Source organism: Xenopus laevis, chromosome 8S (assembly GCF_017654675.1).
Source record: "Xenopus laevis strain J_2021 chromosome 8S, Xenopus_laevis_v10.1, whole genome shotgun sequence".
Taxonomy (NCBI): Eukaryota; Metazoa; Chordata; class Amphibia; order Anura; family Pipidae; genus Xenopus; species Xenopus laevis.
The window spans coordinates 41,844,439-41,860,504 of record NC_054386.1 but is presented as its reverse complement, the minus strand read 5'-3'; the positions used below and the strand labels follow the sequence as shown (position 1 = coordinate 41,860,504).

General features: G+C 36.5%; 1 protein-coding gene across 1 annotated transcript in view; it reads left to right on the top strand.

The window, feature by feature from the left end:
* The window catches only part of lhx2.S (LIM homeobox 2 S homeolog), a gene marked incomplete at its 5' end in the record, with an annotated part of 28,013 nt that extends 17,237 nt beyond the window's left edge, over window positions 1-10,776 (top strand). The window contains 2 exon segments of the mRNA NM_001173998.1: window positions 6,989-7,194; window positions 9,075-10,776. Coding sequence (NP_001167469.1) covers window positions 6,989-7,194; window positions 9,075-9,362 — 494 coding nt within the window. The 3' untranslated portion in view covers window positions 9,363-10,776.
* Between the last annotated feature and the right edge of the window lie 5,290 nt (window positions 10,777-16,066).

Below are 16,066 nucleotides of genomic sequence, written 5' to 3'. Positions count from 1 at the left end.
TAAACATAAAATACCCCCAGTAGGATTGTTCTGCCACCAATTCATGCAGGGCTCATGCAGCAGGATCAAGTACAAGCGAATGTTTTATTATTACAGAAAAAAAGATATTTTTTTTAAAAAAATAAGAATTATTTGCTTAATATGGATTGCATGGAAGATGGCCATCTTGTTATTCTGAGCTTTCTTCACTAATACAAATTTCTTCATACTAATACAATAGAAAGATATATACATCAAGCATACAAATTATATACAAAATACAAATTATATACAAATACTTGCAGTCTTAGCTGTTGTTAAAATTCCCCTTTTTTTTTAACAAAAATATTTTTTAAGTAGGAGCTTATTCAGTAGCAGCAGCTGTTCTAAAGAGGCCATATCCCAATTAATACAAGCTATGATTTTGATGTATTTACCTTTAAGCAGACAATTAAGTATGAGAGTGAAGCTTAAAGAGTGCATTTATACATTTGAGTGAGAGCAGTCTTGCTTGAGGTAAATCTTAAACCACTGCTTAGAAAATCAAGTAGATGCAGCTGCACCAAGGCAAATACTATGGCAATTTTATGCCATGTAAAAATATAAATATACAGATGGGGGGGGAGACCAAAAGAGAAATAATATCAATGAATAGGGTATATTTATTAGAAACAGTAAAATGTAAGGTAAAAGTAAAATGCCACATTAAGGGGCAGATTTAATAAGCACTGCATTGAAAATTCAAATTCAAATTTTTAAATTTGACTAGGGAATTATCAATTTCATTTTCCAGATTTATCATACTCTAGTCCTTTAAGAATCCGAGTTTAAGTATTCCCCACCTAAAACCTGCCAAATTACTGTTTAAGTCAGTAGGAGAGGTCCAGGGATAAATTTAGAGATGATTGCAGCCTTCCTGACATTCAAGTTTTTTTTTAAAGAAAAAACTCAAATCGAGTATGATTGAATTAGAATCAAATATGATTTGAGTTTTTGGGTTTTTTAAATTCGTCCCAGTTTTAATAATTCGATTTTATTAATATATTTCACCAGGTTGAATTTCAAATTCATTTGAATTTAAGGAAGTTAAAAAAAATCACATGAATTCGAAATTCGAACCTTGATAAATTTGCCTCTAAGTAAGAGCGACTTCTGCTATCCATGAGGGAGTATGACTGGCTATAAAAATGCATTCTGGATTTGTACAAGGCCCACTTAGTTTGTCTTTGGGTCCCAAGAGTAGTTAAAACGACAGAAGGCTGTCTCCAGAAATTAAAGAAAAGGTTCTTACTTCTCTCCTCAAACGAAAGGGTTAGGGTAAAATAAGAATGTGGAATTCAGTGTTGCTGGATATGGTGATGAGAGATACATTGTAGAAGGTTATCACAAACTATTCCTATTCCAGAAGGATTTTTATTCTCCTTGTCCTTATCAGTAAGCAGCTACCTGTGGTTTCAATCCTTTGCCTAATCCAACTGCATGGGCATGGATAAAACTATATATTAAGTGGATATAACTCCCAAAAAGTTTTGTCTAATTAAAAAATATATAATTCTAAGGGGGAGGAGCATGATGAAAACCAAAAACCAAAAACATTGAGATTACATTAATTTACATTTCCCCCCCCAGCACATTTAAGAAAACCCCTTGCAGTGGCGTAACTACCAGGGGTGCAAAGGGTGCAATCATACCCAGCCCACACCCCCTTGGGGCCCACAAGAGTCATGATAACAGTTATTGTGGGGGGCTGGGCAGGGAAGATTTTGCAGCATGCATGCCAACAGCACAATTCATAGGGGGTAGGGCCTGACGGGGTCCCGGATGCCCATCCTGTACCAGGGCTCGCTGGCAAGTAGTTACGCCACTGACCCTTTGAGTGGGTGATCATGTTTAATCAAAGAAACAACTACAAATAAAAATCCCATTGTTCCATTCATTTTCAATGAGGCTGCAAAAAAGGTTCAAATATCATTCCCTAAAGAAACGCGCCGGCTTTTATTTCCATTTGAATTTGCCAAACAAAAAATAATATTCCAGTTGAATTCAGATTTATTTCTCAATTTTTCTAAAAACAAGCTCTCAGATTTTAATAAATATTCCCCTCCTATATTTTCAGTAAACATGAATTAAAATTGTTCATAGTTTTTTTTTTAATACACTGTATTTGTAAATATATTTGCCATTAATAGCGGCATCTCCTGTCCCTTTCTACATTGCTGGTTCTGTCCCTTGAAGAAGTGCAGCAGAATTCAGAACTACTAGGGCAGAGGATGGAAAGGCACATACACTGCTTTCAGTTGCAGCTATGTTTATAAGTAAGTTTGCAATCACTGTAAATTTGGAATACAATTTCTTTCATTATGCAAAATATTGTTTTAAGGTTTACACCCCCACTTTGACAGACATTCATAGCTTTCCATACTTAATTAGTACAGGTGTGGGACCTGCTATCCAAAATGCTCGGAACCTGGGGTCTTCTGGATCTTTCCGTAGTTTGGATCTCTATACCTTAAGGGGCCGATTCATCAAGCTCGAGTGGAGGATTCGAAGTAAAAAAACTTCGAATTTCGAAGTGTTTTTTGGGCTACTTCGACCATCGAATGGGCTACTTCGACCTTCGACTACGACTACGACTACGAATCGAACGATTCAAACTAAAAATCGTTCGACTATTCGACCATTCGATAGTCGAAGTACTGTCTCTTTAAGAAAAACTTCGACCCCCTACTTCGGCAGCTAAAAGCTACCGAAGTCAATGTTAGCCTATGGGGAAGGTCCCCATAGGCTTGCCTGAGATTTTTTGATCGAAGGATATTCCTTCGATCGTTGGATTAAAATCCTTCGAAACATTAAATAAAGGGTTTTGCCTCCAATAAGAAATCATTATATCTTCGTTTAAATCAAGTACAAGGTACTGTATTATTATTACAAAGATAAAGGAAATCATTTGTAAAAATTTGGACTATTTGGATAAAAAGGAGCCTATGGGAGATGACCTTTTAGTAATTTGAAACTTTCTGGTTTCCAGATAATGGATCCCATACCTGTATATATTAACTATGAGACCATGAATGTTTGGACATCCACAACTTTTCTCTAGTTCTACTGCAATGCAGAAAATAAAAACGAGCCATCCTTTTAAGAAGTTGCTTAAGTGCAAACATGTCATTTTTATTTGTATTTAGTATTATTTTGTAATCTGTACATCTATGAAACTATATAGATCACAAAAACAGCATTATATTGATTTCCGAAAATTTCTCCTTGGCTATTTTCTATGCTGAAGCCATTTTTTACTGAATGACTTTGCTTTAATGAAATCAAGTGGCATGAAGGCAATGTTTGAATACCTTTCCCAAAAACTATAGAGCAGAATCTGATTTTAACACATTCATGCATATTATACATAGTAATGTGGAAACTCTTTACGGATTTAGAATGTTGGTCCCAAATAAGGTAATATGTGTATTATTCTATTTTATGAACAGGATCTGCCTGGTATTAACATATCACACAACAAGATATTTTTTTTCTTACAAAAATGTATTACAGCCCCTTCTCAAATATGCAGCCTTCTGTGTCTCTGCTGGTGTTACCTCTGGAGTAATGACATTGCCCCGTTTTCTTTTGCATAATGCATGCACAATGAGCATCTTTCTTCCAGAAATTATAATGATGCGCACATCTTACACATCCAGTGTCCTAGATTAAGAAGAACAAGTGATGGTTTGCTGTAATGCGTGTCGCAGTGAAGCTTATCTGCTGTGAAAATAAGCCATGCAGCTCTCATCTAAAAGATGTCTTCCCCATATTTGACTGAATTTGGATATAAACACACATGCAATTAGCCATCTTACTGGGCAGCAGATGTTAAATTGAAATAAAAATGTATTGTTGTAATAAATTTTTTTAAGTATTGCTTCCTTCCTTATATGTTGTAGAGACCAGCTGATTAAAACAAAGGGCTACAACTTTGGAAAATTCTTCCTTTAAAGGTGGACAGCAGTAAAAAAATGAATGTACAGGTATGGGATCCGTAATCCAGAAGCCCATTATCCAGAGTTTCAGATTTACGGAAAGGCCATCTCCCATAGAATCCATTACAATCAAATAATCCAATTTTTTAAAAATTATTTCATTTTTCTCTATAAAAATAAAACGGTGCCTTGTATTTGATCCAAACCTAAAATTCATGTCCTACTGCGACTCCTTCAGTTACATTGAGTAGGAGAAACAATAGCCTATCAGAAAGCAGTTCCATAGTGCAGAACGGGCTCTTTCTGAAAGCACATGATCAGGCAAAATAACCTGAGATGGCACCTACACACCAATATTTCAACTAAAAAAAATACACTTGTTGTGTTAGTAATTAAATATAACATGTTAGAATGAATTACTTGCAGTGTAAACAGTGCAATTAGTGGACATCAGTGAGAAATAAAAACTACACCATACAAATCAAGACAGAATCCCTTTAATTGGGAGTGTGCTTTATGTTGTAAAAGTTACAGTAAAAAGATTGGTAGCAGATGACTAATTTATTTGACTGTAAACAGGGATAATGTCATCAAAATAAAAAGTTATAATTTGAGCCTGAAAACAATTTGTAATGTTTCTAATAGTGTTGTAAAAAAGCAATTAATGTAAATAGCTGCTTTTTCTGCTTTCAAGTAAAGGGTGAATATTCCAAAAATCATTTGATATTCCTCGACTTCCCATCAGTTAAATGTCAACTTTGTTACTCTTTCTGTCTATGGCAATTTTATTTTTTTAATATGAATATATGAATTTGCACAGCGCCATCACAGATATTTTTTCCCACTTTTTATTTTCTCCATATAATTATCAAAAACTTTGTAGTATGACCAGACTCCTCTAAGACTGTGTTTTCATCAACCCAAAATAGTGTCCCTTCAAAGCTTTTAACCATTTCTTGTTCCCTCATCCACCCCAAATTCTGTGACATCACTGCTGATTTCTGGAGGATATATGGAGTGCAGGTTGTAAATGGTTGGATTACATTATTTAACCACTGACTTTGGTCCAGATTCATTAAAGCTCAATGAGATTTGTCTGTTTGGTTAGCACTTAGTATTGTGAGTTATGTCTGAGATAATGTTTTGCTTTGAAACTATTGGTCCCCAAACTGAATTGTTTTCACCCAAGTACCGTATAAAAACTAAGCAATACAGACTCTTAGGGGGTTATTTATCAAAGTTCGAATTTATCTCAATATTTTCTGCTACAAACTCCGATCAAATCTGCTCAGGTTTTTTACGCTTATTTATTATTACATTTTCCCGGGGTATTGCACGAAACCCAGCGCTAATCAACAAATAATTGGAACTTCTCCCATTGCCTTATATGTAACCTCGACAGGTCTGAGATTCCGGATTTTCAGATTCTGACTTTTCCATCTGTGTGGGTTTAATAAATTCCGAAAAAAATCGTGATTTTTTTACAAGTCAGATTTTATATATAAAAAAATAATTGTTCGTGATTTTTGCATTCGGAAAATTTGTAAATTACCCCCTTAGTGAATGGAGCCCTTTACTGTTTGTTGTGTTATATGATTTGTTACAGAGGTATTTAACTATACAAAGAAAGACTACGTAACTAAATTCTAACAGAATTTAGGTTTCAGTGGCACTGATATGCTAAAATATGAATGAAAGGTTAATGCACCCAAATGAATGTAAGTAAAAAGCACAAACAATGCTAATGATCATTTAAAGGTCACAAGGAAATTAATGGAAAGCTTTAAAGGGCATTAACCATACTTTAAACCCCTCAGTGGCTATAGAAAGGAAAACCTGAGCTGTGTTTCATTCTGAATGACCAAATAAATTTCCACAGATAAAATTTGGTTGATTGATTTCCAAGACTGAAAGTCCTAAAATCAGCTACTGTGTTTTTTTCACTAATGACCAATACAGGGGTCCCCAACCTTTTTTACCCGTGAGCCACATTCAAATATAAAAACAGTTGGGGAGCAACACAAACATGAAAAAGTCCCTTGAGGTGCCAAATAAGGGCTGTGATTGATTATATGGTAGCCCCTATGTGAACTGGCAGCCTTCAGGAGCCTCTACTTGGCACTATACTTAGTTTTTATCCAATTAAAACTTGCTTTCAAACTTGGAATTCAAAAATAAGCACCTGCTTTGAGAACCCTGAGAGCAACATCGAAGGGGTTGGAGAGCAACATATTGCTCACAAGCTACTGGTTTGGGATTACTGGACTAATACAACTCTTGTCTCATATACTTGTATATGTGAGCTAACAGTGTTCAAGATCAAGTAACACACCAACCAATCAGCATGCAGCATTTGCTGGTATTCCATTTGAAAGCAAGTATCCCATTGGCTATTGTACGTTTATAGAACTTCAATAACTTTTTTATTTGTTATTACATTTAGCATAAAATTTTATATATTGTATCCTGGGTGATACATGTTGCCACAATAGTAATTATGATAATATATTAAACAGTCAAAGTCCACTGGTGTCAAATTAAGTTTAACCCTGCATCCAAACTAAAATCATAAGAGAACAGATCAGAAGACGTTTATATAATGCATTAGGTCTAACATCCACAGCTGAATCCGCAGGGAAACCTGCAGCCGGGTCCTGTCATTATTTATTTTAAATTCTCATTTTTACAATTTATGTATCTACAGTGATTTTTCCAGAGGTTCTGTAGGTTAATCCTTCTCCTGAGAGAGAAAGAGATTGCTGTGTAAAGTACTAAATCATTTTGTTTTGCTAAACTGCAATGCTGAAATCTAAAACTGGGCACTTGGTTTTTCCTCCAGATTTGCCACAGGTGTGTTAATTGAAGCGTAGAAAGATGATTAGCCTAAGCGCTGAACAGTTTCCCCCTCTGACGTTCCACCCTTAAAATGGCTGATCAGTCTTTAATTCCTCCCTTGTTGTGAGTGAAATGGGTTGTACTTGATGTGCGGATCTTGTACTGTAATTAATTACATCTCTTCTGTTTTCTGCTAGCTTTAAGCTGCAATGAAAATGACGGAGACCATATGGATAGAGACCAGCAGTACACGTCCAATCAGAAATCCAAAAGAATGAGGACCTCCTTCAAACACCACCAGCTACGAACAATGAAGTCATATTTTGCTATCAACCACAACCCAGATGCCAAGGACTTAAAACAGCTTGCTCAGAAGACAGGTTTAACCAAAAGGGTTTTACAGGTATGCAACAGATTTAGGCAAGAGCTTTCTGAGAATAATAATGTGAGTTGTAGTTCACAGTGGCCAGAGGAAAGAGTGATATTCCTAATGTTACCCAGACAGTGTCGGACTGGGACACCAGGGGCCCAACCTAAAACCTTAGACCAGGGGCCCACCAAAGAACCATAGACCAGGGGCCCACTCTCAGTACTTTTATTATTATTATTATTCTCCTCACGCAACCTCTATTCTCCTAGTCTCTTTTCTTTACATACTATAATCTATTATTCCATATATTTAACCTCTTTGTTCTTAGGAAATAGCCATGAAATAGGCCAAATTTTTAGCAGCTCAAGGGCCCCCTGACACCTGGGCCCACCGGGAGTTTTCCTGGTATCCCGATGGGCCAGTCCGACACTGTACCCAGATGTTTTATGCATTAGTGTACAGACACTAGTGAAATGCGTAAATACATGAATCAATTTACAAACTATAATTTTAGTCATCACACTCTTTAAAGGAACTGTTGTCAATTTCTTACAGTTTCATAGCTACCTTTGTGATATTAGGTACATTTTTTCCTATAATGCAGCATTTTCCCCAGAATTCCAGTGTTGTTGTGGTTGCAGGTGTGGGGGGGCTTGCACCAGATGCAATTTGCGGCTCAAACTTTCTGGTGGTCATCTCAAGAGTGACATGTGCTCTCATGTTCTTTAGATGCAAGTGCGCTGGTCCTTTAGATGCACATCATTAAGAGGACCTTGGAGCTTCTACCTGGCCCGGAGGTCGCGGTAGCTCCAGGGTTCCCCTGCATCAATAGGTGCAACTACACTTGATTCAATTTGGGAGGCAGGAATAATTGAGTGGCACAAAGTGCAACTAGAGAGAAGTGCAGAAGAGCTTATTCTGAAGCAAGTATCTTGAATGAACTAACTGTAGGGAAATGTGTGCAAAGACAAATGCAGTAGCAGATTTAAATAAATAAGCTTTGTATGTATGTACAGAGAGCCTCCAGAGATAAAACTGTGTGCTCTCAGTTACGTTTTATTCAGCTCTCCATAGGAAGGACATATGTTTTAGAGGAACAACTGAACAAAATAAAAACTATGAGAATATAAAATCAAGCAAAAAAACTAGAATTATTAACAAATTAAAGATATTGGAATAATTAGCAAATGGAATATATTCAGTTTTGATGATATTTGCATATCCTCACTATAAATAAGACTTCCAATAGCTTCTATTAAATTTCTGGTGACATGTTGTTAAGGTATCCACTAAATCAATCAACTGCTGCAAAAAAACAGTATTTTTGGTGGAAGAAAACACATTTTTATTTTACATTCTTTAGAAAAATCTATTCTGCTTTCTGCATTTAACTGCAATATTGCATGATAATTGTTGAAATGTCTATTTTCATTGCTACTTATGAAGGACTTTGCAGTTAGGGTCCTGTGTTTGTACCAGAAGTGTCTTTTCATGCTTAGAAAGTAACTTTAGCTTGGCATCAGACAGAGTAGATGTTGTTCTCCAGTTATGTGTTGATGGATTGTGTCAAAACCATGGGAGATACTTTTCAGGGTAGTGGTCACGTAACTTGACTATTTTTACATAGAAGGCTATTCTATTTGGAACACAGCAAATGCTGTACTACAATTTATGTATGTATGTATGTGGTTCTGGTCCTCCTCCTCTAGAGAAACATATAATTTATTATTCCAGGTTTTCCTTCAGACATGCATTAATTTAATTGTTAGATATGTAACCATTTTTTCTGTATTTTTTTCCTGTAGCCAGTCAGAGCTTCTAAATAAATTATATATCAATTACATTTCTAAATGTAATCATAATTCACAATAGGAATATGTACAGATTAATAATAAGATCCATTTTTGCCATAGGTATGGTTTCAGAATGCACGAGCCAAATTCAGACGGAATCTTTTACGACAAGAGAACAATGGAGTTGACAAAACATCTGATTCTACACTTCAAGCTGGGACTCCATCAGGGCCAGCATCTGAAATTTCCAATGGCTCCATGAGTCCATCTAGCACCCCAACAACATTAACAGACTTGACTAACCCTACCATGCCAACTGTGACCTCCGTCCTGACATCGGTGCCTGGCAGCTTGGACATACATGAGTCTCGAAGCCCCCCACAAACAACTCTTACGAATCTCTTCTGATGACTCTTTAAAAAATTTCTTTACGAAAGAAATTATTTTTAGTCAATTTCCAAGTGTATTTTAATAGAAACTTTGTTCAATGACTTCATTACATTGTTGGGGATAGTCCTGTTGGAAAGCTTGTCATTGCTGTTGTTGAAGGACAGCTTGGAAGAAGTATTTGCAGCACAACATTTGTGTAACTGTACAGAACCGTGGACTCAACAAAAGAACAATTAATTTAAGTTGGCTGAATCTTCTGTATTCTCAAAGATTGTTACGTGCCTTATATACTGTCCTATGAGCATACATTTTCTCTGTATATTTATAACCAGAACAAAATTGTTACAAGTCTGTTATTTTCATAATAGTCACCCAGATTGTTGGTTTACACATTTTTGAATGGAGTCTTTCCTCTACAATGTTAATGGAAAATTTGAGCCGTAATTGGTCAATGACAGACATATCATACTAAAGTTTCTACTGGTATTTTGACCCGGGATTAGTTAACAGGCTCTGCATTAGTCCAGACGCAATCATTTATTTGATTGTGACATTTCTCTCTGTTTATTTGTAACTGTATCACTAGATGAGTGCATACAAATATTACAACCAACAGAGGGGCCCATTTTGGTCTTTGCTTGATCTCTAGTTTCATTTGTTTCAAAACTATGTAGCGCTTATCAAGCATTTTCCCTGGGCAGGCGAAGAACAAAGTATTATAATATTAATTTTGCTCCATTTTCATCAGAAATTCTTTCATTGGCTGATGGCCAATCAACTGTTCCATCTACCAGTGATGGAGATTAGAAGCAGAGAAAATACATACCATTAATTTAACCTTCCAATCTTTCACTGTGAAAACTGATCAATAATTGGAGTAAAATTATATTTGCTGGCACTCTGAAAAATGGAAACAAGCTACTAGTTTATTTACATTTCCAGTATTATTTCTTTAACAAAATGTTTCAAAATTGGTCTGAAAAATTGGGATTTTTAAGAAAGTATGTGCATAAAGGTGTTTATGGCTTGTTTTAACATACATTGTGGGGATCAATGGGTGGCACCAGAAACCCCTTGCTTGCTAAAGACTAAAGCACTGTAACCTTTTTATTGTCCAGACTGCATTTGGTACCTTTAGAAATACATTATTGAGATAACACAGGAGTAGCTTGTATATTTTGATGTTTTAAAAAAAAACAAGACAGGGACCCAAAGAGAGGTCTTCAGTTTCTGCATATACACACCAAAATTTGCACTTAAGAAATATTGTTAGTGTTGAGCAAAAACTGTATGCAGAAGAGGAGATTCAGAGAGGCACATCTCCACACTCCTCTAGAGGAAAAATATCCTGCCTTGTGCCACATCTGCCTGAGATATTATGGAGTATGCTGCAGACCACTCTGATTTGAGTTTCCGAAGGTATTTTGAATTCGCATTCTTTATGACTAAACACATATTTAGTTTAGTTTTTAATTTATAACACTGATAAATTCACCCCTTCCCAAACAACCTTTGTAAAAATGACTGGCCTTTGTGTATTCGTTTTTTTTGTAATGTTTTATGTTTGGTCTCTAAAGGTAAAAAGCAGGTATGAAAATGATTATACTAATAAAAAGCTGCTTCTTTTTATCTGTTTTGGGCCTGTTCCATTCCTTAGAACAGGGATGTCCAATCTACCATCTTCCAACTGGCTTTGAACTAAAATTCTCGGATAAGACTGAGAGTCGTGGTTTAATCAAAGCTTGTTGTACAATATCAGTCGAAAGACCACAGGTTGGATACCCTTGCTTTTTAAAATTGTGATTATTTTATTTTGTAATGTTGGAAACGTTCGGTATGATTCTAAGATGTGGTTGCCGCATTTGGATGGATAATTTTACCTCAACAATGCTTACTTTTTAAGATGAAGTATGCTTTTTTTTCCTTCTTGTTTAATACAGAAACGTTAGTGTTCTTGATATGAAGAATAAATTTTGGCCGTGACACAAGGAACTGTTGCTTAAAAAGTTGATGACTAATTGCTGTCTCTCTATGTCATTACTTTCTGCGAATGTTAATTAGAATTGAATTACAAGTAAACATATTGAACATATGAGTTTAGGTCTAAGAATGTTTTTTCACCCCGATTGTTATGGCAATCACTAAATACATGTAAATGCCTTAACATTATTATCATTGACATGACAAAAATCCTGAAAATCTCAAATCTGCTTACTGAAACTTCAGTAAAAACATTATAAACAACTCAAAAAATTAAGTCACATTCTACCCATCATTTACAATGAGTCTGTCAAACTTCATATCGATTTGGAAAACTCTACTTAAAAAATAGCTTGCATTTTCTAATACAACTTCCATTGACTTCTACATGAACTCTCCAGCTTTTAGATGCAAATTTGTTTCCAACTGCTTGTAACCTTAGCTCCCCATGCCTCAATGCAAAATAAAAATAAAAATTATGGGATCCTCCACACTGATTGAATGCACATTTCAGGCCCACTGCTCACTGGTAAATTGTTGTACAGGAGGCCTCATTACAAAGGATGTGTTTGCCAACAGTTGTAAACAAAGAATTATCAAATACTTTTAGTAAGTACAGTGTTACAAACAAACGTAGTACAAATAACGGAAAAATCCATTATTCTTGGAATCCCAGGTTCTGACCATTCTGGATAACAGGTCCCATACCTGTATTTATAAATTTTTTCCATGAAAATAATTCAGCCTCTGATCGATCTATCTATCTATCTATCTATCTATCTATCTATCTATTATCTATCTATCTATCTATCTATCTATCTATCTATCTATCTATCTATCTATCTATCTATCATCTATCTATCTATCTATCTATCTATCTATCTATCTATCTATCTTTGTTATACATGACTCATCAATATCCTGCAAATTATATCCTTATAAAAGTTGCTTAATGATGTCATCAATCATAATCTGCACTCACCAGGACCACTCCTGCCCCTCCTGCCAAGACGCAAGGTAAGAAAAGGCTCTAACACTTAGTATAGGCATGGAATTGCTTATACAGAAAGCTCTGAATTATGTAAAGTTCGACAGACTCATTTTAAATTTTAAGCTGCACGAATTCATATTGGTGGCAAAATAATTCTATTGGGTTCTATTTCATGTTTAAATGGTGCTCCAGATTACAGAAGATTCCTCATTTGGGAAAAATAAGTATGGGACCTGTTATGCAGAATACTCAGACCTGGGGTTTTCTGGATAACGTATCTTTCCATAATTTGGAACTTAATGAACACACTTCAGGCACTGTCACTTTCGGCACTGAGGACTGTGCAGCAGGCAAGTCCTCAGTGCCAGTGGCGGAACTACCGGGGGAGCAGGGGGTGCGAGTGGGCAAGGGCCCGCACCCCCTCAGGGCCCCCCGGCAGTCCGTGCGCAACTGACAAATACGGCCGTACGGAGGGGGGTGGGGCCCGGTTGCGCGTCACACACCAGGGCCCGCCCCCTCTAGTGACGCTACTGCTCAGTGCGTTAGGAAAATGATGCGGCCCCTCAAATCGAACCGCTCTAGGCCCGAGCCTTTATGTCCTCGCCTCCAATCCGGGCCTGTTAATACCTTAAATCTACTAGAACATCATGTAAACGTTAAATAAACCCAATAGGCTGGTTTTGCCACAAATAAGGATTAACTATATCTTAGTTTTGATAGATTACAAAGCACTATGTTATTATTACAGAGAAAAAGGGAATACTTTTTTACAATTTGAATTATTTGGTTGTAATGGAGTCTATGGGAAATGTTCATTCTGTAATTCGGAACTTTATGGATAACAGATCCCATAACTGTACCAAGCATCCTTTAACTTTAATGCTATTTGCTAGTAATGCTAAATTACTAAATTGTGTATATGAAATCATGTACTCCCTAAAGTTATATAACCTGTATAGAAGTGCTGGGACTCTTGCCTTGTACTTTTATATGGTGATTGAACTCCTTAGTAAGTAGAATTTAGTATCCTTATATTTTATAAAAGATGATAAGAATTTTAAATATATATTTAGAATAAGCGTGATATGTAGCAGGATTATTTTGCCTTTATCTAAAAGGCTTATTAACATTTATTTAATTGGTCCTTGGAGATGCCTTTGGCTCATTTAACAATAAAGGATAAGGAAGCTTAGTTGAAGCAGGAGTAAACATAAGCATTACAAAATGAAAAACAGGAATTTGTAATGAAGTCCCCTATCTTGTGGACCCTAAACTGGGGACCCTCAGCAGAGTTGTGGGAATCAAATAATCCAAACATTGAATCACACAGAGAGGACTGAAAAACACAACTCTGTGACAGAACATAATGCAGCTGTGATACAAGTTATGTGAAAGAACACTTCCTCAGCTCAGAGAAATGACAGCCAATAATATAATACAGGTATGGGATTCGTTATCCGGAAACTCATTATACATAAAACTCAGATTAACAGAAAGGCCGTCTCCCATAGACTCCATTATAATCAGGTTATCCAAATTTTTGAAAATGATTTCCTCGTTCTCTGTAATAATAAATAATAAAACAGTACTTTGCATAATAAAACAGTACTTTGTACTTGATCCCAACTAAGATATAATTAATACTTATTGAAAGCAAAATAAGCCTGTTGGGTTTATTTAATGCTTACATGATTTTCTAGTAGACTTAAGGAATGAAGATCCAAATTACGGAATGATCCATTATCCTGAAAACCCCAGGTCCCCAGCATTCTGGATAGCAGGTCCCATGCCTGTAATGCCATTATACTCAGATCACCTTTGTGAATATTATGGACGATCTGCTCCCTGCATTTGATCTTGATGATCTGCATGACATATAAAAAAGGATAAATACAAATGTCCTTTTGAGAGAATAAAAATATTGTTGATGTTCTCTTGCAACGCAAACAGACACAGATGTACACAGACGCACAAACATGTATGGGGGAATAATGATAATCCTTATTTTTATGGTGTTTTTTTTCCTGCTGTCTTTGCTTTGTGGTAGCTCCGGGGAACCAAACAATTGCTACTATATCTCCATAGAATGCAAACAGTCCCAGTGAGAATTTGCAGGAAAAACATTACCAGCAGATGTTATTTTGAGTTGTGGGATTGAGGCGGTAGTCATGGTTTAGTATTCCAGTTCCCCGGATCAATTCTTTGCTTGTGGGTGACAAACTCCTTGGACAATAAAGACGTCTCTCAAGCATCTGATTAACCCCTTGGGCAACAGAAGTCTCCAAAGCCAAATGAGATATACAGTATGAATCTACAAAAATAAGTGAAACATAAAATTTGTCAGTGTTTTTTGGATGATTCTTTTCTTGTATTATTCATTCACGGAGGAGGGGGGCGATGTTGCCGTTGCCACTGGAAATCTTTTTTTCTTCATAGTACACCAAATTGCTGATATATACCGGTGAAGCAGATTTAATACTTTTTCTGACTGATGGTGCTCCATGTGCACATTGTTACCAACTTATACTACACCTGAATCCACAATGGTACCATCAAAAGGGGTCAATCAACACATATCTTTTAAACACATTCTTTATTGTGTTACATAGTTACATTATTAAACATGGGTTAAAAAAAAGACCATCAAATTCAACCCCTCCAAATTAAACCCAGCGCACATACACACTCACACCACCCCTCCATACACTCACTATATATGCCCTTATCTATATTAATTGTAGATTTTAGTATCACTATAACCTTGCATGTTATGCTTGTACAAGAAATCATCCAAGCCCCTCTTAAATGCTTTAACAGAATCAGAACAACATCTAGCAGGGCATCCCCCAACCTCACTGTCCGCATTGTGAAGAACCACCTACGCTGCATCATCTGAAAGTTCTTTTCCTTTAGTCTCTTTCTGGGTGGCCTCTGGTGGAGTGCTCCATTTTATTGGAAAAAAACATCTCCTACTATCTGTCTTTAATGCCCTCACATGACCCTCATATGTAATTGTAAAGGGTAATTCCAGAGAGAACAACCACAACCTTGTCTATCTCATAACCGAAATCTCACATCACTTTAACTAGTTTAGTTGTATGTCTCTGCACTCTTTACAGCTCATTAATATCCTTCTTAAGGAAGGAGTCCAAAACGGCACTGTATACTCAAGGTGAGGCCTTATCACGGACCTATAAAGAGACTCTACTGTGTTGTACCTAGCTTCAAGAATACAGGAGAACCTTGCATCAAGTTGTGCTATTACAGGGGCAGCAAATACAGTAACTGTCTGCAGTAATAGTTACAGGTGGTTTCATGGAATGGAGCCTGTAGGTAACCTCAAAAGGTCTGTGGCATGCTGGGTCAGACAGTGAGGCCACAGGAGTAATCTGGACTTTTGTGCCTAAAGGTGGCCATAGCCGTGCAGGTTTACCTGCAATATCGGATGAACGATCAGACATCCCCATCTCCCAATGGCCACTAACCTGCCACTACCCTTCAGTTTAAATAAAGTAGTAAAAGAACAGATCATCCGATGTTCTGCCCCTGACAGCAATCGTACAAAAATGAATGTCCGACAAAGCTGGTCTCCAACTTAAAATCGGCAGATTGGCAATACATGCAGAGATATTATCGGCAGCCGACAGAAATTTTTTAACCGAATATCGTACAATCGGATCTTTGCGTCTATGGCCAGTTTACATCAGCAGAATGACAAGGATTACCTCTGGCTGTACCACTGTAGACACTG